Source organism: Micropterus dolomieu, linkage group LG18, assembly GCF_021292245.1.
Source record: "Micropterus dolomieu isolate WLL.071019.BEF.003 ecotype Adirondacks linkage group LG18, ASM2129224v1, whole genome shotgun sequence".
Lineage (NCBI taxonomy): Eukaryota > Metazoa > Chordata > Actinopteri > Centrarchiformes > Centrarchidae > Micropterus > Micropterus dolomieu.
This window is the reverse complement of record NC_060167.1, coordinates 6857538-6882454: the sequence shown is the minus strand read 5'-3', so window position 1 is coordinate 6882454 and position 24917 is coordinate 6857538. Positions and strand designations below refer to the sequence as shown.

Below are 24917 nucleotides of genomic sequence, written 5' to 3'. Positions count from 1 at the left end.
GAGAGGCCATGAAGAGCTTTAAAAGTGATCAATAGAATTTTAAAGTCAATTCTAAAACATACTGGGAGCCAGTGTAATGAAGCTAAAATAGGAGTAATGTGGTCATATTTCTTTGTTCTGGTTAAACCAGAACAGTAGTGTGTATTAGTATGGTGTGGATACACTATTTAAACACTTAAAACCACAGACACACTTTACACATTTAGTTGAATGTAAAGTATTTTTTTGCTGACACAGCTAGAAAGTCATAACAGCTTGTTGACGATAAGGTCATTTTATAGTTATATATACAGTATACACAGGTAGTGTGCGTTACCTGGAACGCCAGACTTTGCGATGGCAGCAGCAGCGTGATCCTGAGTGGAGAAGATGTTACAGCTCGACCACTGAACCTGAGGAGGAGGAGGAGGACGAGAGAGTGTGAGAAGGGGGCGAAAGAAAAGATACAGAGTTGAGACTCGTGGAGCTTCTGACTTTCCCTTCATTTTTGGACTTTGGAATACAATAGCAGAGACACGCCACTCAATCACATCCTCAATACAACTCTATGGGGAAAGCCCGTAACGGCAAAGATGGCGGTTATCCCGCCCCTCCTACTAGAAAGCTAATAGTCTGCTTTTAAAAGCCAAAGCGGGAAACATATTTCAACCGACAATGTGGTTCCACAGACGTAAGGGTCCGTTTTACTTCGACTGCGCATACGATGCAGTAGTGACACATGCATAATAGAAGTATAACCGTTCGTGAAAAACGCTTTTTAAACCTTATTTTGGGGCACAAAGTTGTCAAACCTTTACAGCGGTTTTACTGGTGATTCTATTCATGTAATTTTTATCTCCTGGCGACCAGTGAAAGTGCCGTTCTGGCTCTCTCCCCATTCACTCAGATAGGAGCCTGGTCTTGTTGTTCTGACATAGCTGCCCGGAGGCATGACTTGCCTATAAAGGACTTTGATAATAGTAACTAGTAACTAGTAGTTAACTAAAGCTATAAATGAAGCTCATTTGAAACATCCAATTACTCGGTGTATTTACATGAACTTCAGTAACCTGGTTATTGATGAGCTCTGCAGTAACCTAATTTTGTAAAACATGTAAACGACATGTTAATAAATGACAGTTTGTACCAGTGACAACCTACCTCATTGCATGCATTTCAAGGGCTAATTTAAAGATGTAAATGTACACTTTGTGTGTTAAACTGTTGGCGGTGAGAATCACTCCGAGTCCTCAGTGTGTTGTAGAGTCTCAGTGCAGACTACTGCCATTTTCTCTCTGCCACCTTATGACACAGCTGCAACACTGACAGTTGAGCTGCAACGCCTCAAGGGGCATGAAAACATAAAATAATATGAGCAATAATTATATCTGGTGATTACCATCTAAAACTCATCTTAACACAATATTTTAAACTGTGTGAACACCTTAGATTTTCAGGAGCTAGTGAATGTGCTTTGTATGGCGCTATGCTATGAAATTTGTTTTTTCCAGATTCTGTGTTTTGATAGGGCATCAGGTGACATATTTATGGTTAATCTTTGAGAGAAGACAAAGTTAGGATGAGTGTTTACAGTCTCCTGGTTTCCTTGCCTGGTCTCAGTCTGCATTTACATTAGGACAAATTAATTGTTATCCCTGAGCTGAGAGGAGCAGGTTATTTATTCTGTTGGTTCTCAGAGCGCAGGTTCCCACAAGACAAAACCAGTCTTGGTCAGACACATAAAACCAACATGATAACAGATCAAAGCGGCCTTGAGGCAGACAGAGCGAGAAGCCTCCCCACTCTGTTGCAATAAACTTGTTCCCTCCGTCACTACTGCTGTAGTGTACTTTAGCAAGGCAGAATATACCAGAACTTGTAATGGGCAGCTCCTGCTACAAAAGAAGCTGCACGGTGTCATCAGTACACCAAATAATAAAGGCTCTCTTCTCTGATGAAAATGAATCGACTAATAATCTAAACACATTTATGCCACAACTGCTAATTTGTTCTAATGTTTAGCGGTATTGTAATATTTGATAACCTACTGGCCTATACTTCACACAAACTGTATGTGATGCTTCACACGAATGAAGAAACCAAAAAAGCTAAAGAGTAGCTAAGCCAAACACAAACTGTTGGGTTTTCAACCCCTAGAAAAGTTTAACTTTGTCTCCCAAATGTACAACCAAAAGATGCTACTTGAACAGAGTAGAAACAAAGTCCACTCTCACCACTGTACAAGAGAAACTAAGTATGGGCCGCGTGATTTAAGAGGAATGGATTATGTTGCGTTTTTGTTCTTTGGACCTTTAATGCTCCTTTTCTAAAATGTCCCCCTGTATAACAAATCTTTCCTTGCCATCGAAAACCATTTCTGCACCAGTTCAGACTCTGGTAGCTTTAAACGTTGTGTGTAAATTCAGGTCTTTACTTGAGTTTTTAAACACGTCATAGGGTTTAGGTTAAATGGCATTTTATCATCCAGCATGAAATCTGCCCAAATCCTTCCTACGTTTGAAAGTGTCACTGTAATTTACACTTTAAATGCACTGCAAAGAATCTCAAATCTATTAATATTGAAGGATTTATTAAATAGTTTTTTTTTAGTTCACTCTAATCATCCAGTCACAGCTGTTACAGTAGAAAGACATCAATGCTCACCGGATGTTCTCTGAATAACTAAATATGTTTAAGCAGCTGGTAAATGTCACCTCAGCTCCAAGGGCGGTGAGGGTCTCGATGAGCACAGCGGTCTGAAGGGTCATGTGGAGGCAGCCAGCGATACGTGCACCCTTCAGAGGCTTGGACTGACCGTACAGCTCCCTCATCTTCATCAGACCGGGCATCTCATTCTCTGCGATGTTGATGGCCTTACGCCCCCATTCGGCCAGGCTGATGTCAGCTAGGATAGAGAGGGGGAGACAGCGGGATGTTAGGTGAACAAAAATATAAATATTACAATAGACATATTCCCACCAAGCTTCTTGATCCTGCAGGTCTGTCACCTAAAGCTTTCGATTCACAGGGGAGTTTCTTTAATCCTTTTTGAATATGCCATATCTGTAGAACAGGGCTGCAACGATTAGTCGACAACGTCGAAGTTATCAACATAAAGTTTCATTGTCGATGCGTCGTTACAAAGAGGCCGTTTAAGAGATAGATAGCAATCGTATTATAAAGAACACAGGGCTCGACAATAACGGTGGCCCGATGGCCCGGGGCCAGTAAAAAGTTGAACTAGCAACTCACTGTACAAGTAAATTGTTTTTGTTAACTTTTATTTTTTTAATCATTTTAACTCTGATTACATTTTAGTTTAGTTTTTTTTATTTCCAGGATGTATTTAATAACCAATTAAACATAATAACTAACAGTTATTTTATACTGTTAAGTGTAATTATACATTTGAAACATGGCAAAGTAAGCTAAAATCAATAAGCAATTGTTCTTAATTGTAAGCGGCTGAGTTGCATTGTGACTGTTGCAGCATAGCAACAGGTTGTTCAAGGTTTATTTCTTACACACGTCAGAACAAGTACGAACAAGAGTTGATGTGTTCAAGAGCTGGAACAACAACTTCTAAGAGCCCTCACTTACTTTCACCACTACCAAGACGACATCTAGGCACGAACATAGCAAAGGTCACATCTTTTGTAAGTAAGGTGTGTAACTACAATTACAAAAGAAAGTGATGCTGCAAGCTCTACAATGCTACAGGAAAGTTTCAAGTACAACTCAAGCTCCACCACTACCACAGAGGCTACTGCCTGTGCAAACACCTAAGTCGGACTACCTGCACTGAACTGACCAGCCAGAGAGAGGATTAGGGAAGTTCAGTGAGGTCAAAGTAGTGACTAAACTAAAAGTCAGTGAGTGAAGTCTCTTGAGGATGTGACTCCTTCTGTAGTTCCTGTATAACATGAGCAGAACACCAATATTGACAGGTATTGGGGTTCAACCCCATCCTAGACCAACTATAAAAAACACTAAAGTATTAGCATTTAAAGTGCTGATATCCAACAAAGACCTGTTGTAGTTTATGGCCACAGGTAGAGTGCCCTTCTGAGCGAGGTATACTTTGCGGAAAAAGCGCTAATCGGCCAAGTCACATGGTCAGTCTGTTCAAGCCAGTGTCACACGGAGATCTTCAGCAATTTAAGATTTCAAGAAACATATGTTTAATAAGTAATACTTGACATGGAATACAGGGTTGCTACTAACAATCATTTCAATTAATCAGCGGATTATTTCCTCAACTAATCCTTTAGTCAATATAAGTGTCCCAAAATGCTGGAAAACTCAAGACATTCAAATGTTCAAAGAGCTGCAGCACTAGTGACAGTATAATTAACATAATGCTGCTTGATCATTTGATATTTCTGGTCTGTGGTGCAAACCAAAGATAAGATAAAGAATCAGAATTGTAGTTGAAAATTCACGAGGCAAAACGCCAAGGCAAAGGATTGATCTACAGATCAAATATTTCACTAATACACTGCTATTACATAATATAAGACTGGACCAATCAACATGTCAGGATGTGAGGGGGCAGTCACATTGTCAGGTTGAACATATTACCATGTAGTCAATGAAGAACATGTGGACTTTGCTCCACGGCTATCGGTTATCAGGACCTTGTATAACTGCTTCTAACCAGCCGATTCACATGCACAGACCCGCAGGCGAACACTCACTCATAATGACGATGCATTACAATTGCAGTTATTTAAATCTCCTATTTTACATGCATTTTCTGATATATTTTTAAATGAACACAGTTTTTGATTTCTAGCTGCATTGCATCTTCCAGCGTGTACATTTGATGCCTCTCCATTTCTGGAGCCATACAAAGACACCTTAAGTAATAAAATGACTGGTTTAACACCACAACTACATTATTCAATCAATCATTCAGAGCATTCAGCTCTCAAAGATGTTGTACGTGCAGACCACGTGTAGTCTGCATTACTACGGTACGCGAGTTACATACAGCGCACCTCAGTCGCCTGCTCCCGTCACTCATGGAGAAAGTGGCGGTGACGTGCAGGGCATCATGGGAATTGTAGTATGCAAACACCGTCCGAGCCGAGGGGTAGTACTCCTCCGGATCCGATTATAAACTACAATATCCAGAGAGATGTCGTTTCTGTTCAGAGAAGCCCATGCTCGCTAGTAAGTTTCGACTGTTTCATGTCGATTCATTCCCAGATTTAAACAAACTCTTCATTCTGCGAGTGTCGAAAAGTGGACATTTACATGCTATAATGACTAACGACTAACAAACATGGTAAACAACCTGCTAACTGAATGTAACATCATACAATTTACCCCAAACTAGCAAATTAACCTTACCATTTACGGAAGCAGAGCAGAGTTGTCGTTAAAATATAAACCCTGGGATTAGTAACAAATCAATCATAAACATCTGACTACATTTGTTTCGTTGCATGATTAGCTTTTAAGCCAAATCCGTCTGCTAGAAGAGCCGTTAACGTTTCTCGACATGAAGATTGTCTCAAAAATTAACAGCATGTTAGCTAGCAAGTGAACGGCCACCCGTTTACGGAACTCAAGTTACAAGCACAGTTAAAACAATAAACTTTGACACTGACCGACTTTGTAGTTAAGTTTCTCGGACATGGTCCTTTTCTGGTGTTTTGTTCCGGGGGAGTTGAGTGCAGCGGCAGCCTAGCCGACGAGCAGAGGCAGAGAGGGAGGGACAAATTCATGACGGCTCGTTTTTATCATCGAAGCCACATTCAAACCAGTTCACACGACGGGGCGGGTCCAACTCCGATTTATTCTGTTTTCCTATTGGCTGCAGCAGCTCCCGCCCCTTGGATGAGTGATGTGATTGGATAATAGACGAAATGGCGTGGCCTGATTCCTGAGGCATTCAGATAAAAATGCCTATTAAGCCAATTATATTAAGTAATTACATGGAGTAGGGATGGGTGACACCCACATTTTTAAATTCGATATTATACTGATACTTTTTTGTTACAATTTTAAGGATATTGATCATTTCTTAAATGGGTATGTCATTCATCCATCCATCCATCGTCAACCGCTTATCCTGCATACAGGGTCGCAGGGGGGGGCAATCCCAGCTGACATCGGGCGCAAGGCAGGGTACACCCTGGACAGGTCACCAGTCCATCTCAGGGCCACACATAGACGAACAACCACGGGGAGAACATGCAAACTCCACATAGAAAGACCAGGGCAACCGGGGTTTGAACCCCCCGGTTTGTGAGGCGACAGTGCTAACCACCGCACCACCGTGTCACCTGATCCTATGATTAAATCCTATGATTAAATAATAATAAAATAAATATTGGAACATAAATATGAATACAATAAATTAAAATACCAACAACATAAAGCTTAACCTTTCTGGCAGTCCGGCCCCTTTTTAAGGTTGAAAATATTTCGTGACTGCCCCCCCACAACACCACACACGCATACACACATACACCTCCATCCTACAACGTTAGCTAGCTAACTTAACGCTGCCTTTTTAAAATTCTTATTCTTCTTTCCCGTTTTATAGCGGTTGGCATTCCCGCCACCTACTGGATTACACTGTGCAAAATATTTACAGTGTCCACCCAAAGTGATTCCATTCACAACTAGTCCGTTTAGTTATTTTTAAGTAATTTATTTTCTGTTTTTCTGTCTATAGTAGTATTCTCGCAACCCCCATGGGACCAGGTCGCGACCCACAGGGGGGTCCCAACCCCCAGGTTAAGAACCACTGGGCATCTTCCATGATTTGTGGCATTTTCTTGTCACAAATAGTGCATCTTGCTGTGTTTTAAGAGAAAAGCAGCACCACGGCCCATTACATTTCCTTTCTGCCACAAGTTTAAAGTGTGCGACTGTGTGTGGTTGCATGAGCAGTTCTAATGTCACATAGGTTTCCACAGTCATGTGACACAGGCCAGCCAAATATTCAGGGCTGTTCATTGGTGCAAATATTATTCAAAGTACTGAACAAGTTTGGGAGGGATGCAGCCACCCACGTTTTGTATTTATAAAATGTTATTATTGATATATTTTTCAAAGGAATCAATAATTATATTTATTATTATAATTTAAAGGTTTGTTTATCAGAATTAGAAGTAGCTTTATTGCCAAGTAGTGTTTTACACAAACGAGGAATTTGCTGTGGTGATAAGGTGCTACACGTAGACAAATATACAGTCGACATTAAATAAATGTAGAAATATATAAATATAGAATGGAAGAACGCCCGGCGATGGACTGGCGACCTGTCCAGGGTGTACCCCGCCTTTCGCCCAATGTCAGCTGGGATAGGCTCCAGCCCCCCCGCGACCCTGTACACAGGATAAGCGGTTGACGATGGAGAATGGAAGAACAACGTTGCAGATATATACATGTGCATTATTCTGGGTCTTTGCCATGCAGAAGTAACGTAATGGAAGAGAATATTGTGTACGTATAAATATATAAACTGACAACATAAAAATATACAACAACAAAGATCAACAATCAACAACAAATATATGCAACGTGCCAGGTCTGTGCCCGACACAAGATGAAACAGTATTTACATGTGCAGAGACATTTGTATCATTTGCAAGGGGGGAGTGTTAGTGGGGGACCCGGGCCTTGTTAATGAGGCTAGTTGCAGACGGGAAGAAACTGTTTTTCTGGCGAGAGGTTCTGGTCCTGATGGACTGCAGCCTGCTGCCAGAGGGGAGAGTCTGAAACAGTTTGTGTCCGGGGTGGGATGGGTCAGCTGCAATCTTTCCTGCACGCCTCAGAGTCCTGGAGGCGTAGAAGTGCACCGTCATTGTCTTTGGCAGGCTGAACTTCTTCAGCTGCCGCAAGAAGTACATCCTCTGCTGGGCCTTTTTGATGATGGAGGTGATGTTCAGCTCCCACTTGAGGTTCTGGGAGATGATGGTGCCCAGGAAGCGGAAGGAGTCCACAGTGGTGACTGGGGAGTCACACAGGATGATGGGGGAGGGTGGGGCTGGGCTCTTTCTAAAATCCACGACCATCTCCACTGTCTTCAGAGCGTTGAGCTCCAGACTGTTCTGGCTGCACCAGGTCACCAGATGGTCATTATCAGAGAATACCTGGGAAATTATACAACTAATACTGGAGGATTTGCCTTAGTGGCTATTCATAAGATGAACTATATAAGCAGGAATGGCAGCTGGAAAATTGAGCAGGCAATTCAAATAAAATGAAGCCAGTAAGGCTTGAGCCAAGCCTAAGGTAGTTAGGTCTGGTTAAGCAGCTATGTCTGCTATACGCTTGGGTGTCCCCTGTCAAAGGGTGTACTTGTCGGTTTGTGAAATTATGGAAAACAGTGAGGAACAATTAAATTGGAAGGATTACACACTTAAAATGATTAATATGCAAAAATCATATGCTGTACCAATACACACTTTTCATACACAGAATGCTACACTACATGGTAATATAGTAAAGAATGCAACTTAAGAAGACACTGTCTTGTAAATGTGTGCGTCTGTACTAAAAATAACCATTGCCCAACCTTAAGTCTGACCCCAGTCTTGGCCTTTGCTCCAGTATTTCCTCTATAATGGACCTTGTCTCGGTGTCACTGAGGGTAAAAGTCCTCACAAACATTCTTTCACAAGTACTTGTGATTTTGACATTTCGATTCTTGATTGCAAATCGATTGATGTGGGTTTTAGGAGGCAGCTGATATGATACTGAAGTTGTTGTTTTCAACAATATTCGGTAACTTTATACTAAAACCATGCACAAAAAGTTTTGAATGCAGGACTTGTGCTTTTAATAATCTGTCTACTGAGAACTATCTTCTTAAGCAAAGGATTTAAACACATTTTACTTTTTCTATGCACACAAAAACATGCACAACTATGCATAGTACAAGGAGAATCTCAGATACTTTTAAAGCCAAATGAAGAGTTGGACAGGTGTAATGTATCTGAAAACTAGTGTAACTTGCAACAAATTACTGAATAATATAACATAAAAGACAGATTACAATTACGTTCTGCTGTTTTACTGTACTACCAGTTAGGGGGGAGGTCACACAATATGCTAGAAAATGTACACTACTATTCACATGCTAAATTTCTGAGATATCTAATTTGTCCAAAAAACTACATGTGGCCAAGAAAGGTAGTGACTATATCATAAGCCTATCCACAGAGTGAAAGACTAAGCTTCATGTTGAGGGGGCTAAACTCAGCCCACTGGTAGAAACACTATACTACAGCTAATTTAAGAGCATGGTTCAAGTGGTCTTGATCTGGACCACAACAGACGGCCACCCAATCGGTCTCAAGTCTTGCGGGTTTGAGTCTAAATTCCTGTTAAACACTCTCAGAGTCTGGAAGGAGGTGTAGTAGTACATACCATTCCTCTGTTACCAACTCACTCAAATTTTAAAATATGTAACTCAAAGGGAATAATGTTTTTCCTCCTAAGTAGGATTATTTATACAGTAGGACTATTTTCCTCTTTATTACGTATTAAGTAGATTATGAATACAGTGAATAATACTGGTGCAAACCTCAGGTGGCCCTGCATTGTTGTGCCATTAAAACTGCATCGAAGCTATGTGAACTTAAGTTAAGTATGATGAATCATTTGCACACCATAATAAAGACTTCCATTCCTAAATTACAGACAAAGCAAATTGTTTCACTGTTGAATTCTACATAAAATATATTTAGGTCTTTAGTTCAGTGAGAAAAAATGTTAAACCGTTGCTCACCAGCAGCATGTCAAAAAAACCACAAAGGTAATGAGGTTAAAGCTCAGAATAGCAGCATTTTTCCACATCACAAGGTTTTCAGTTAACTTTGTTTCAACATGCTGAGCCCAGTAAAGGATTTTTGGTGTAAAAAGCAAGGACTCTTCAACTGCATAATCCCAGCTCATATTAAAGCTTTGCTTGGCTGGAATTTTAAACATTTCAGTGTGTTAAGTAACAGCTTTGAGTAACAGAATTTGAACAATGTGAGAATTATCTAAACAACAATTACAACAAAAGCATTTTCTTCATAGCACATACTAGTTTTGCGTTGTAGTCGTGTCTCGGGTAACATTTAGAATTTTACATTTAGTTTCACATAATATTTTGACATTTAACATTACTGTGTTAGCAAGCTGACAAAGTAACTGTTTTAAGTTCCTATCCTTCATGCCTGCGTTATTCAGTTATCTCTTGGTATATGCCAGATGCATAAATATATATTTTTTTACATATTTATATTTTAAAGTCACTTTTTCTCTTCCTGTAAAACATTTAAGTATTATTGATAACTCATCCTGCCTATATAAATATAAAAAAATATATCCAATCAAATGTGATTTGAGGTGACTTCCTAACCTTGGCAATCACACAAAATACTAGATTTCTTTAGTTCATGGGTCGTAGAGGCTAGTAAAGCAGTGTCCGTGGTCAGAGGTGAGGTTTAATCCTACGCCTCTTGATTTAACAAAGGAGGGACAGACGTGTGGATGGAGGCCAACAACTGTCTACAAATGTGGGTGGTGTCCAGCTCCAAACCACTGTGAATCTCCAGAGACTCCATGCTTGCTAGTAGTTTTGAACTGTTAAGTGATCTATTCCCTCATAATGAAAGTCCACTCGCATATTCTATTGTTAGCATTTATAACCACAGGAACTGATCATTTGTCATACAAGTAAAATATTAATCTGAAATTGAACTAGTAAAAATACATTGCCTTCCCTCTGAAATGTAGTGCAGTTTAAGTATAAAGTTCCACAAAATGGAAAAACACAAGTGTACGGACCTTCAGTTTAGTACTTTAGATGGATGTGAGGTGATCATGAGAAAAACAAGAAGCCTGAATACCAGGGTAAGATGCTAGATGCAAGGTATGAACAGATCCAACAGCGCCAATGCTTGCACCAAATCCCAACTTTATTAAGATAAACTGTATCCAGCCCCAGTCAATGAAAATCTCCAATGTCTAACCTCTTTATACAGCTCTGAGCAGAACTGGCAACAGATTACACAGTGTTTATGTATAGCCAGACAGAACATGAGTGACATTTGAGGTAAACAGAAATAAAAGAAAAACAAACTATTGGCATTTGCAAGTTTCTTCTCAATAGTTTCTCTTTAAATATCAGGACTGGGGCTTAGCGGTCACAAATAAGGCTATTTTGCATGACAAAAATGAGCAGAAGTTTCTAATCAGTACTTTTGAAATTTTATTTAAGGTCATGATGACTTGACTTTAGGTCATGTTTAAATTACAGTCTCAGTTATGTGTTTGATCCTGGATAGACCCCAATCCGCCCATGCATAAATGTGTCGGCTGATAGAAGGAGGGAAGTGTAGCTACGGCTGTTTTATCAACATGTCTCATGTTTCTCTCTCAATCTTTAAATCAATTTTGCACTAAAGGTGAGTCAAAAGCAAATGAAAAAATCCAACTCACCAATTTGACTAAATATTCACAAGAGGTCACTGTGTCAAAAGGCTGAAAAAGCATCTCACTCACTCACTCACTCACTCATGCACCACACACACACACACAGTATCTTTTAATTCAACCAATGTAGGATTTTCTCAGAGTACAGTACATTGCTGTTAAACCACAGACAAACAAGGCGCTGGAGGTGAGAGGCAAATGTAATTTTAAATTGAAAAACAGAGGCCTTGCAAAGTGTTATGCTGTGCCCTCTAACAGCCATTTTGGGGGTCAACTACTCCTGATGTATAAAGTGTCATAATATAACAACTTTGGTAGCAGCTTCTGACTTTGAATATTTTTAGCCGTTAGCATAAACACCTTTTGCATTGGTAAATGAGCCTGCTAGCTAACAGCTAACTTTCACTAGCTGAAAAAGGATAGTTAGTGAAAAGGATCTTTTTCCCCCCCCATATCATTGTCATGTTGTTAAATATTTAGATCTGAGAAATGTAGCTGCAAAGATATGCAGCTGCAAAGCCTATTTTAGTAGCATTTGAGTCCCAACTGGAAACCTTATTGATGTATTCGTAAAAAAAGTAGGCATTGGTGCTACTGTAATGTTCAATGATAGAAAAAAGCCCTTTCTATTAACAATATCCCTTGTTGCAACATAGTGTTTGTACTCACATGACATTTTAGGAATTTAACTAATTAGATCCAGAGTGCGTAATGAAGTTGCCTGCAGAGATATGGCTGACAGAGGGAGTACAAACCCTAGATTCTCCAATTCAAGATGTTTCCACTGCTGTCATCGTTTCGTAGTTTGACGGCAATATTTCAATGAGAAAGTGCTACATTTTCATCATTTATCCTTTGTTGTCATCACTGTAAAAGAGCAGAGATGACAACGCAGGAAGCAGAAAAATGGCTGAGTAATGTCGTTTTTCTGTTTTCTCCCCCCAACCCCCACATTTGATGATTATTCACGTTCCTCCTGGAAACTCGCCCTGTTCTTCCACACACCCTTCCCTATAAGTATGCACTTGCGCGCTCCTGACCAAAGTGTGCTGTCATGCACTCCATTTCCTTGCAAAGAGAACTTTGATATATATATATATAAAACCACAGGCTGTTAGTGCATGACATTTGCTCTATGCCCTTTAGAAGCAGGAGTGCACAGGTGGGGCAAAGATATTCTTACTGTTACATTAATTGGAGAAGAAAAGCCTGGGTTCATTTAATTTTAAGTCAGTGAATATGTGCACAAGTGTATACTTTCAGGCTGGGGTATGGTTAGATATTGGGATGTATGCTTTGAGACAGAGCAGGATGCCAGGAGCCAGCTCAGCAGCCCAGAGTCCCTGTCTCTCTTCAAGATGTCTGGGACCGGCCTGGTAGCACAGAGACAAACAGGAGAGGGGCACTGGCTAGCTAGCAGGGCAAGCTAGCTTAGTTAGCCGCCCAGGCCTCGAGGTCTGCCATGTCGTCTTCGTCTTCTTCCTCCTTCTTCTTGGCTAAAAGAAAGGAAGAAACAGAAATAAAGAATGACGCTTATTGTGTAGATTAGTAGATGGTGATGTGGATGGTATGCTGCATAGTGTTGTTCGTTAGTGAATTAAAAATAAGTTTTGTGAAAGTGTCTGATACCTGGTCTAGATGGTAGCGATGTAGATGGTACACTGGGTAATGGAACATCCTCAGCTCCTTTGATTTCCAGAAGATTTTGATCGAGCTCTTCCTGTTCCAGCTCCTCCAGCTCAGCCATAAGGTCATCCTGAACACACATACACATACGCAAGTAATCAAGCAATCAGATTTGTGTAGGAACACCACAGACATAGACTAATTAATTTGTCTCCTCAGCTTTTTACCTTCACGTCTCAAGTCTGCAGCTCAGCACAGATAAATAATACAGCACATATATTGCAGTGTCTTCTCTAATCATCTTACTCCTAAGTTACCAAACAACTAAGACTAATGATTGGATGAAAATGGGACTTGCAGGAGTCCTAATATTGATACTAATGTTAGTGTAGTTTTATTTTATCGATTGATATTTCTAATTTTATGTATTACTTTTTCCACCCTTATGTATTATGCATCATTTCCTGTGGTATTTCATACCATATTTATCTGTGTCTATTGTTATTATTTTTTACTGGTGCTTGTTGTGCATACTTGGTGAGTGAAAGGAGATGTACACAAGTTGTAGCAGCTATGAGGTTTGTGTCCGAGCAGTTGGCGATGTTTAGCTCTACAAATTCCCCCTGACTGTTCCAGGGCCATCAACTTATTAGCCCCCATAGCAGTTCAGAACTATGGCCGATGAACAAAATGTAAAGCCTGGTTCCACTGAATGCAACACATGTAAGGTTCCCGAGTTACAAAAATGGTTCTGGTCTATGTTCTCACCTCGTCAAACTCGTCTCCGAATCCGATCGGTCTGGAAATTACATCTGAGATTTCTTGAGCCACTTCCTGTTGTTCTGTGATGTCCGCCATCAGATCATCTACTTTGTCAATGTCCCTGTGATACAATAGGACACACACGATGGGATGAAGTATTTGGAGTTACTGCAGATTTCATAATACTTACAATAACTACCTATAATATCCTCAGCACCCACAAAAACATCTAACCTGTTGTAACTAACTTCTTTCTAAGTGTCTCTTACATATTTTCATGTGCAGCCTTCATTGCCTTGGCGGCGAAGCCCATATTCTTGAGCACTTCTGTGTTGGTGTTGGCGTTTTCTAGTGCCTCCCTCTGGAACTCAATGGTAGACAATGTCCCGTCAATCTGAGCCAGCTGCTTCTCATAACGCTTTTTCCTCTTCAAAGCCTGTAGAGCCGCTGGACAGGAAGAGAAAGGGTGAGACAACGTTAGTTCAGGAGACATCTACAACTTGTTTTTTAAGTAACTGTAGTCTCTCAGTCTTGTTTACAATTCCTGCCAATGTTCTCAATCTAAAAAAACAAGCCAGTGGGTGTTGATGAGGATTATTATTTGAAGAAGGCTTTTTTTCTTTCAGGGATAAATTAGTGTTTAAAATGTAAAGCCTGAAGGGTGAAATAGAGAGAGACAACCAGACAGAGAAGAACTGACAATTCAGTAGCAATGAATCACAGTACAACCACAAGAAGAAGCCATGACCAGGGGACCACAGGCGCTACGCGACAATGCAGCAGCGTGTAGAAAGCAGCAGAAGGAGCTAGGTTTGGAGTCGACGGTCAACTGTTTTTTTTGGCCAATTTCTGTTATTTTATTTTGCTAATATAAAGTTCTGCCTCTGAAGAGAGTCGCTGCTCAGCAACAGACTTGTTCAGCAAGCTAACTCAGTAGCACAAAGAGGCTTTGCTGCTGTAAGATGAGCTGCAGTGAACTGTTTGCATGCTTGAATTACAGTATTTGTCCTAATGGAGCAGGATCTTGTTCATCTGTTAAAATCCTGTCTCTCCCTGCAGATGCAGTTTGCTTCAGTCAAGAGGTTTTAAATTTGGCCCCTCAACATTTCTCTTTGGAACGAGACCGGCATCTCACAGAGGTCTGGTCTGGTCTAAAATGAGTGGGATTATAATATTTTGAAAACCTGAGGCAACTGTTGGATTTGGATTTGAACCACTGGAAGGGACACCTCTGACTTGCTTTGGTGGATTGCCATTACATTAGTGCTAAAACAATTAGTTGATTCATTGATACTCAATCATCAGCAAAATTAATTGACAACTATTTTGAAAATAGATTTAATACACCGATTGTAAACTGTAGGTCAGACAAAACAAGCAATTAAAGAAGAGCTTTGGAAAAGTTGATTGGCCCTTTTCAGTATATTCTGACTTTTAATTAATTGACAAAGACTTAGTTGCAGCCCTATGTAACACAGTTTCATATAGCATATATTTCATCAACAATTTTTGTTTTTTTTTATGAATGTTTGGCCCATTAAAAAAAATAGACAAAACAGTTCCAAGAGCCTTAAGAGCCTCTAGACCAACTGTCTAAAATCCAAAGATATTTTTATTTACATTCACATTTTAAGCTGGAACAAGTGAATTGTGCTGCTTAAACAATCTCGAGTCTCAAAATTGTTGCCAAATACATTCAGTCAATTAACCGATCGATTAATTCACTAATTGATTCAGCATCTCTCTGTGATCTGTGCCACAGTATGGTTTGGCACTTGCCTTCCTCTGTGTAAATTTAAATACACATTAAAGAAAATCTACACCGTAACACAGGGAATTCCCCTTTGGTGCTGTCATGGGAAATCACCTCATCAAGGGATCTTGTGACCTAAATCTGCTGAGTCATATGTGAGGAGAGAGGGGGTAATGATGAAGTAAACATAGCTAGTTATACTTTCTACTTGCTGCCGCCCTCTTGAGCAGGAACAGGTAACTGAAATTATTTCTGAATAGTAATGACGTGGTGGAAAATTCAGTTGAAGGCAGGCTGCTGTTATAAGATTCAGACACTTCAAAACAAAGAGCCAGTTAGACGTGAAAATGCTTTTTTTTTTTATAGAAAGTTGCACAGCTGTAAGAGATAATATTTTCATTCATCCTGCTTTGATGTTGCCACTGTGTCACACAAACATTCACAAAAAGTTGTTTTAGAAACACACGTAAGAGTATACATCTAGCAAACATCTTCCTGTATTAACCTGGTTATTCTTAATCCCTTAAACTGAAAAAGGCCACCAGGTTTCCGGTTAACATGGATTTTCCTGAAATGTGATCTCTGCCTGCATGTAAACACAAACCTCAAAGATGAATTCATTTTGTGGTATACTACGGACAATGCCATGAAAAGGAATGGGTATCATTTAAATGTTCAATTTTAGTGCCAATGAGATAATTGTGTTTTATACCACATTATTTTTATGGCACTGTAGCTCAACTGGCCCTCCACTTTAGTCAAGACTGAACATTTTAATGTGTTCAATAATTTGGTTTATGTGCAGCTGTACAAGAACTTGAAATAAAAAAAAAAAAAGTCAGAACATGTCTTGACAGATAACCCAACTTGTAATTAGAATCTGATGGTTTAAACACATCAATCTGATGGCTTTATCACAGACACAAAGACACACACACACACACACACACACACGCACACAAATCTACTGTATGCGGTTGGTCTGGTCCATCAAGAGCCAGACGGCAGCTGAAAGTTCCAGTTTCATCAGATTATATCAGCACCCGACCCTATTCCTGGACTGATAACATTGTTACCCAACATCTCAAAAATGATTATTAGATTATCTGGGTGGCACAGCTGTATTCAGACCGCCCACTTGAATTTCATATGGCTAATTTAATTCTGTGATCCTTTGTTTTTCCTTTTGTGCCGCTCTTTTGTAATGACAACTTCACAACCTCAGTTGTGAAGTGCACATTACAGTAGTGACAGTTCCTATGTTTAAAGTCTGAATCACAGGTGAAGTCCATTTTGTCTGTCGTGCGGTGACATTTTCTGACTATACTTCACCTCCTCCCTGCTTGACAGCCGATATCTTAATAATGCTCTACGGGCTGATTGTCTCCAGGCTATGTCACCGTGATGCAGTAATTTGTGTGAAAGGAGACCCGACAAAGTACTGAGTGCATAAATTAACCTTTGTCAGAAGTTTTCAACTTTTCAGAAGGTCAACATTTCTGTATTATACATTCTTTATTCTAATATTTTGAGATATCGATTTTTGATTTCTTTGAGCTGTAAGCCGTAATCATCAAGATTTAAACAAAAAAAGGCCTGAAATATTTCACTTTAAGTGTAATGAATCTAGTATATATGAAAGTTTCACTTTCTGACTTAAATTACGGGAAAAAAATAACTTTTCATGATATTCAAATTTTGTGAGATGCACCTATTAGGAAAATGCTAATTAAAGCCAAAGACAATTATTAAAATATGTGATGTCAAACATGGAGAATGAAGTGAAATATAGGCAGAAAACATGGAAACACAAAGTTAAACCTGTGAGATCCACCATGCAGATGCAGTTATCATGGTATTTTTGGTAGGAGGAATTTATCGATTGTTTGAATTGTTGCTCAGCCCCCAGCAAGAGGGAGGCTAAGTGACAGGATGAACTATGTTGAAAATCAGGTTTCAGGTTTGGAAGCTATACCATGTAATGCAGAAAAGGACTTTTAAAACCAGTAGTAAATGAGCTAACAGTGGTAGTGGTCTGAGTGTTAGTATTTTTCCCCATAACGGCTTTGTGTTTACATGTTTGTGTCATATCGTATATTCTCAGCCACAATTATTGTGGCCATAACTCTCAAAGTGAATTGTGCTATCACAATATATATTTGTTAAAACTCTCCTGAAACACACTATTAAGTAAATAATATTAAAATTACTTCACACCATGTTTGCCTTGGATTTTATCCAACCTACACTGGTGAACTGTATGATGCAACTTTGTTGGACTCTGCAAAAGCCCTTATTTTCTTTTAAAAGGCAGAACCTGTGTAAATGCACATAGAACGCAACAGTGATGAGCCGTAGCACAGTTATACTGTGCTCTTACAAGTCACTTACACCACCCAACCCTCTGCACTAAGCAAATGCAACAAATGTGTTGTTTGTCACATTCTCCAAAAGCTGAAATAAAACCATCACCACAGCTAGAGTTGAAGCACGAAGAACATAACGTGTGATGTTGAGGGAACCAGTTCCCTCTTTGTCAGTCAAGTGCAATACCTGCTGCTCGTGCTTTAGAAGGTTGACTATCTAATGTTGGCATAGAAAGCCAAGTACACGGTAGCTGAAGTAGTCACAGTAAAAGGAATTGTTGGTGGTGTTATTATCTTTAGTACTAGTCACCATATACAAAAGCTGTATACTAGCACACCTGAATGTACTCAACTAATAACCTCTAACACCTAACACTAACATTGTCAATCAATATAAACCCTCTAAGGGTTGTTTTTTTCTGACTAAAAGTTAACATGACAGTCTTGTCTTAAGCTCTAGTCTCCTTTTCAAACAGTGTCACCTCAGTTAAGCGGGTCTTCCACGAATTGGAAGATTGGTTGTTCGGGTCCTGTCTGCTCCCCAGCCCGCAATGTGGAAGTGTCCAGAGCCATGATACTGAATCCCAAATTGCTCCTGAAGGCTGTGCCATCTTTGAGTGTTTGGAAAACTAGAAATGCTGCTGTTATATTTGCAGAAAGCTAAAGAAGTCATTCATTTCCTCATATTTTGTTTTTATTTGATCATGTATCCATTTCCTATACCTGATTATCTTGTTCATGGTTAGGAACGCCTGGAGCCTGTGCCAGCATGCATTGGCTGAGAAGCAGTGTACATCATGTACTGCTTCCCAGAACATCATCAGGCTAACAAGTGCTTGTATTGAGAATCGTTTCTGACTTGGAACCGGTTCCAAACTAATACGAGTTTTCTGCAAAACATTGACTGCACTGCTGTCAATGTAGACACATGCTTCAACACACATGTACAAGGTTTCAATACAATTGACCTTTTATATTTCTACCTGGTATTAATATGCATTCTCATTATCTTAATCCTGCGCACACAAATTATGTTGGAAGAACTAACATGGCACATCTCAGTTTAAGGGAAGCACTAAATGGTTTAGGGCCAAAATACATTTCTGATCTTCTGCTTCGTTATGAACCATCCAGACCTCTCAGGTCGTCTGGGGAAGGTCTGCTTTCTGTCCCAGAGTCAAAACTAAACAAGGAGAAGCAGCGTTTAGTTATTATGCTCCGTATATTTGGAACAAACTCCCAGATAACTGCAGGTCTGCTGAAACTGTCATTATTTTAAAATAAGACTGAAGATTTTTCTTTTTACCACTGCCTTTAACTAGTATTGATAACTTACACTGTAACTTTTACAGTCCTGTTTTCTTTTCTTTGTTTTTATCTTTTTACCATTGCTGTTAATTAAATATTTACACAGTGAGAAATGAGTAGGTAATTGAGTGAAAAGATAATGAGAGTGAGATTGAACAGAGTGAATGAAGTGGTCTTAAATCTCACGCCTGAGTGATTTGCAGGAACCTCTGTCCACCTGTAAACGCGCAGGTGGGTCTAGAGTATAACTGGATCAAAGTGGCCTGCTGACAGACATGTCCTGGTTTCTCTGTAGTGTCCGAGGGTTTTTGGAGTTTCAGTGGACCCAAAGATTGCTGTGGACCCGAGTACAGACTAGCTAGAGAGAGTAGATTAAGTGTACTTCTCTGTTTATTCTCTTTTCAAACTAATTGTAACTCAATTATTAGCTCAACCCCTCAGCCTGTTTTTATTTTCCATTTAACTCTTTTAACCCTGATTGTACACTGCACTGGACGGAACCTGTATTTTTTCAATTTCCCTATGTTGCTTTTAAACTTTTTTATATTTCCCTGTTGTTTTATGTTTTATGTAAAGCACTTTGAATTACCTTGTTGTTGAAAAGTGCTATACATATAAACTTGCCTTGCCTTGAAAATGAGCATAATATTACCACTTTACGAGTGTTTCATAGGCCTTAAACTGAACTTGCTGGATTATATTTCATCTTCTGAATAGTGCCCTGACTAAGCACATTAACTATAGGCCTTAACTTAGCTCTGGGGTCTGGATCTCTGGCTGTGTGTCACCTGCTCCCTTCCTGTTCATGCACAACATCCATTGCTACAACTATTAAGAGTCCTATTATTAATATTCCTATAATTATTAGCACCATTATTGATTTTCTGTACCAATGCTACTTTTACTGTTTGTATTTTCTGTATGTATATTGTGCTGGCTCCCCCTTCTCTCTCACTCCCAACAGGTCGAAGCAGATGGTCTCCCACCCTGAGCCATGGTCCTCCCCCCGTTTTCTGCCTCTATAAAGAAAGTTTTTCCTTGCCTATGTTGCCAAGTGCTTGCTCATGGTGGGAATTGTTGGTTCTCTGTAAATAATATTACAAAGAATACGGTCTAGACCTGTCAATTTGACATGTCATAAAGTAAATAATTGATTATAAAATCAAAGGCAGTTGTAGATTGAAACTCAATTGTTGTATAATGTGCCATTAGTGTTAAAACGGTGCTTCCTTTAATTAAAGAGACATTTAAAAATGGAGTCTGGCGGCCGTGTGGACAGACCTGTGTTCAGGTAAGTTAGCCAACCTGTCAACTTCCCTGTTAACTTCCTCTTTTCGTTAGCCTGCGGGCTAACCACCAAACTAACCAGCGGTTTGACCAACTAGCCCGTCAAACCACGAAGTTGCGGAGCTTTTCCTCACCTCGTTTGTTTTTCGTGCCGTTCTTCTTCGCCGTCAGGAGCTCCTGTTCAATTTTCTTCTCCAAAAAATCCTGCTTTTTTGCCAACATTTCCTCGGTTTCTCTGAGTCGCTGGACAGCCTCCTGGGGTGTCGGCGCTTTCCCTCCCTTACCCCCGCCGCCGAATAACTTACCAAACAACGACATTTTGTTAATAAATGTAAACAAGAACGGGTGGATTAACTGTTCACAAACAGCTGGTACTTTCTGATACCGAACAGTTAATCGTTAAACCCCTCTGATGTCTTCTCGTCAACTACCGTCACGAGCCAGAGGTCTGCTGCTGCCGCTGTTGTTGTTTTTCGCTCTTCTTCCGCGTTTCAGGCCTCGTGATGTCATTACGTCAGCGCAAATACGTGACTCATGCGTGAACAAAGTGCGTGAGACACGGGGGAATTTCACAAAAGAGCAATCAGTGTGTTTTTTAGTACTAAAATTGCACCTCTTTTGGCTTTGTTTACACCAGAAAACTCTTCCAAAACTTAAGCAGAATCATCATTGACCATTGAGATGTTGCACTGATGTGGGAGTATGTGATATTTCACTTTTACAATAGTTAAAATAAAGTAAAATAAGTACTTTATAATAAAGGTATTAATTCTAAGGGCAAAATCCCCTATTTATAAATGTAAATTCAGCAGTAAAAAATAATGAGGTTGAGCATTAATTCAATTTATTTCTAAATCCAACAACAAAAAGGCAGTAAAAACTGTCAATATATGGTCCTAATATATGGTCCTCTTTTAATGTCTTTATATAATATAGACTACTACTAGGACAATGTGCAATTGAATTACAGTTCCTCATGAAAATGTTCATGATTGCAATGAGGGTTACATCTGATTTGTTTTTAATAAAACGCCAGGCTATTATGTTGGGTAATGTTCATTTTGTTGCTTTGAATGTTTTTCAAGTTTGATGCTGTTATGGTTCTTTGGATCAGTACTCATGTATGGATTTGCAGTGCTATTCGTCTAAATTGCCTCTGGAGCTGTCTTTTGAAAATGGTTTACAGTTGAAAACGTTCATTAGAAATTTAGAAAGTAATCAAAAAGTAATTAAATGCAATACGTTACATTACTTTGATAAAGTAATTGAAATAGTTAAACTGCTATTACATTTTATACAGGGTAACATTCAATGACATTTCAAAAGTAACCTTCCCAACACTGCTTATCAAGTTATGGTTAATATTAGGAATATTTACATAGCCTACATATTTCTAAATATATATATATTTATATATATAATATATATAAATATATATAATTTTTTTATTTAATGCTACATAGTTGTTGCTCACTTCAATACTTTACATGGTCATAATCCCTCTGATTTTCTTCCACAACACTGAGTTAGTGACTAGCCAAGAAGAATGGTTGCTTATAGTCAGCTGCAAGCATCTAGAGGCCAGCCCAGCTCCTTCAGAAAACTACGCCTCCCGTGATGCACCACGCCATACTTTTCCAGATGAAGATGTGAGTGACCTGAACGCCAACCAATCAGGGCCTGAGTTGTCTGAGGAACTGGAGGAGAGGGGTCAACCTGGAGGAAAGAAACAATGGCGATGTAGACAGACAGACAGACAGACAGACAGATAGATAGATAGATAGATAGAAATCATACTTTGATGTATTTTTCTGGAGGGGTCGGAGGTCGTGCTGCTAGGTGATGAGGAAGCTCCACTCTGACCGCCTCCTTCAGCTTCACACTCTCACTCATGTACTGAAATACATATAACAGAGGAAGTTGTGTGCTTGAGTGATGGCCACTAATGTGTGATCACATTTGTGTGAATGCAAAGACTTGAAATAAATGCACTTGCTGTGGTACGTTCTCAACAGTAGAGGGCGTGTATGACATCCCTCTACAGCAACGGTTCTCAGAGTGGGGTCGGGGGATCCCCAGGGGGTCCCCAGCAAAAAGGGGAACAATTTATTTTCACCATAATTCCATCCATAAGTAACAAAATGACAGAATGTATGGCTATTTCGGTCATGGTGTTCACACACTTTCTGTAATAAAACATCTAAAAGCAAAAATCCCCTCAGATGGGGGACGCTGTGACAATATCTTACCAAATGGTCTAATTTGTGTCAGTTGTGAGATTTTTGATGTGAAAAACTATGTGTGCGTGCATGCGTGTGTGCCTGTGTGTGTGTTTGCGTGGATACCTCCTTGTAGACCTTGGTCAGGAAGCCCCACTTGTTGGGCCAGACGTCAGCTGAATCCTTCTCAACTTTCACATGTGCTTTCCTACACACACACACACACACGCGCGCGCGCGCACACACACACACACACACACACATACATGCAGTAAGTTTAGGTTTTGTATTATATGTGACATATTGCTTCATAGAGCACTGAAATGGAAATGAAACCAGTGTTCCACTTGTAGCACTGCTTGCTTTTCTACAAACAGATCTCAAAAACCTCCTCATCATCTTACTTTTATTTTAACCCATAGAAAGCTGAAGATCCATTTCCAGCAAGACACATGGGAACTATTTGTCGAATGCAAAGAAAGTAATAAATTACGTTTTTTAGTTAAAATGAGGCTATGACATGACTGAAAACCTCAATATCAGCAATAGCAATAGCTGTGAGTAAATGTATAAGGCTGATTGCTCTGTCCCCCACGCCAGTATATTGCTGCAACCATCATTATAACAAGAAAATTCATTTCCATTCGGATTATAACTCGACATCTTTTATGTTGTAATGACATATTTTTCTTGTAAGTACAAATCAAATCATTTAATGTTTGTATTTTATTGTTGTAACATATCATAAATATCTTTAAACTCTTGTTATTACACAACATCAACTTATCTCATTAAAACAAGTAATGCTTTTATTATATTGATAAACTGAATCTCATTAAAACAAGGAACTTTTCGCGTTATAACATGATAAATTAGTAAGCTTAATTTATTATAGTAAATAGCATGTTGCAGACCCAGGGTAAAACACAAGGCATTATACATAAAAAGTAAGGGGAAAACACAAGGAAAAAGAAGCCATGGGAAGAAAGAGGGGGGAAAAAATATGAGAATGATGAAAATACTTACCATAATAACAATAATTGTAATAATTCATTCAAGCACAAATGATGTATTGTATGTTAAATGTTTTCTTAAAAAGATCAGAATTTTAAAATATTAATAATCTCACCAACACTGAGTAAGAATGCTCAGCCCTTTATATAAAGACTGATTGAAACAAAACACTAACACACAACACTGAAAAAAAGTAGCAATACATTTACATTTCCACATTTGGCAGACGCTTTTATCCAAAGCGACTTACATTTGAGCAACAACATACAATCATCAACAGAGCATCAAACACAGCACGAGATCTACAACAGACAATACATATTAATAAAAGCAGCAATAAATACTAGTAAGCGCTAATGATAATAAGCAGGTTTACCAGATTTCATCTTGATGCACAAAGTTGATGGGTTCAGATGTTCGCTGTGAATCCGCCATCTGTCCTGACCAGTTGTGTGTTTGTGTATGAGGCAGAGGGAGTGTGTGTGTGTGTGTGTGTGTGTGAGGCAGAGGGAGTGTGTGTGTGTGTGTGTGTGTGAGGCAGAGGGAGTGTGTGTGTGTGTGTGTGTGAGGCAGAGGGAGTGTGTGTGTGTGTGTGTGTGAGGCAGAGGGAGTGTGTGTGTGTGTGTGTGTGTGAGGCAGAGGGAGTGTGTGTGTGTGTGTGTGTGAGGCAGAGGGAGTGTGTGTGTGTGTGTGTGTGAGGCAGAGGGAGTGTGTGTGTGTGTGTGTGTGTGAGGCAGAGGGAGTGTGTGTGTGTGTGTGTGTGAGGCAGAGGGAGTGTGTGTGTGTGTGTGTGTGAGGCAGAGGGAGTGTGTGTGTGTGTGTGTGTGTGAGGCAGAGGGAGTGTGTGTGTGTGTGTGTGTGAGGCAGAGGGAGTGTGTGTGTGTGTGTGTGTGAGGCAGAGGGAGTGTGTGTGTGTGTGTGTGTGTGAGGCAGAGGGAGTGTGTGTGTGTGTGTGTGTGAGGCAGAGGGAGTGTGTGTGTGTGTGTGTGTGAGGCAGAGGGAGTGTGTGTGTGTGTGTGTGTGTGAGGCAGAGGGAGTGTGTGTGTGTGTGTGTGTGAGGCAGAGGGAGTGTGTGTGTGTGTGTGTGTGAGGCAGAGGGAGTGTGTGTGTGTGTGTGTGTGTGAGGCAGAGGGAGTGTGTGTGTGTGTGTGTGTGAGG

The 24917-nt window shown here is 39.8% G+C and overlaps 3 protein-coding genes and 1 non-coding gene across 5 annotated transcripts in view; all 4 read right to left on the bottom strand.

The window, feature by feature from the left end:
* Positions 1-5752, bottom strand: part of ahcy (adenosylhomocysteinase) — a 16537-nt gene extending 10785 nt beyond the window's left edge. For both annotated transcript variants that reach the window (XM_046028777.1, XM_046028778.1), the window contains exons 1-3: positions 5595-5752; positions 2694-2884; positions 317-392 (exon numbers count right to left, since the gene is read on the bottom strand). In XM_046028777.1, the coding sequence (XP_045884733.1) occupies positions 317-392; positions 2694-2884; positions 5595-5622 (295 nt within the window). In that variant the 5' untranslated portion in view covers positions 5623-5752. The remainder of the gene's footprint in view (positions 1-316; positions 393-2693; positions 2885-5594) is intronic.
* LOC123957045 lies at positions 1200-1335 on the bottom strand. The gene has a single exon (XR_006821703.1). It is a non-coding gene; the product is annotated as a small nucleolar RNA SNORA17 (small nucleolar RNA).
* Positions 5753-10886: 5134 nt separating the features above from the next.
* On the bottom strand, positions 10887-21008 carry chmp4ba (charged multivesicular body protein 4Ba). Its single transcript, XM_046029050.1, has 5 exons — positions 20661-21008; positions 14082-14259; positions 13819-13933; positions 13054-13180; positions 10887-12920 (listed from the first exon to the last, which is right to left on the bottom strand). The coding sequence occupies exons 1-5, from the start codon at positions 20842-20844 to the stop codon at positions 12856-12858; spliced, it is 669 nt and encodes a 222-aa protein (XP_045885006.1). The 5' UTR covers positions 20845-21008; the 3' UTR covers positions 10887-12855.
* A 993-nt stretch (positions 21009-22001) lies between these two features.
* LOC123956688 (uncharacterized protein C20orf85 homolog) lies at positions 22002-24247 on the bottom strand. Its single transcript, XM_046029052.1, has 4 exons — positions 24136-24247; positions 22872-22953; positions 22324-22422; positions 22002-22242 (listed from the first exon to the last, which is right to left on the bottom strand). The coding sequence occupies exons 1-4, from the start codon at positions 24192-24194 to the stop codon at positions 22087-22089; spliced, it is 396 nt and encodes a 131-aa protein (XP_045885008.1). The 5' UTR covers positions 24195-24247; the 3' UTR covers positions 22002-22086.
* Between the last annotated feature and the right edge of the window lie 670 nt (positions 24248-24917).

What these genes read in the sequence shown, in the direction of transcription:
- LOC123956688 (XM_046029052.1), bottom strand. Translation starts at nt 24,194, where the DNA reads ATGGCGGATTCACAGCGAACATCTGAACCCATCAACTTTGTGCATCAA. An exon ending in TGACCAAGGTCTACAAGGAG is followed by an intron (nt 22,423 to 22,871) that starts GTATCCACGCAA and finishes TATGTATTTCAG; the next exon opens with TACATGAGTGAGAGTGTGAA. An exon ending in CTCCAGAAAAATACATCAAA is followed by an intron (nt 22,243 to 22,323) that starts GTATGATTTCTA and finishes TCTTTCCTCCAG; the next exon opens with GTTGACCCCTCTCCTCCAGT.
- chmp4ba (XM_046029050.1), bottom strand. Translation starts at nt 20,844, where the DNA reads ATGTCGTTGTTTGGTAAGTTATTCGGCGGCGGGGGTAAGGGAGGGAAA. An exon ending in CGGCACGAAAAACAAACGAG is followed by an intron (nt 14,260 to 20,660) that starts GTGAGGAAAAGC and finishes CTTCCTGTCCAG; the next exon opens with CGGCTCTACAGGCTTTGAAG. An exon ending in TCGGAGACGAGTTTGACGAG is followed by an intron (nt 13,181 to 13,818) that starts GTGAGAACATAG and finishes ATGTGTGTTCAG; the next exon opens with GATGACCTTATGGCTGAGCT.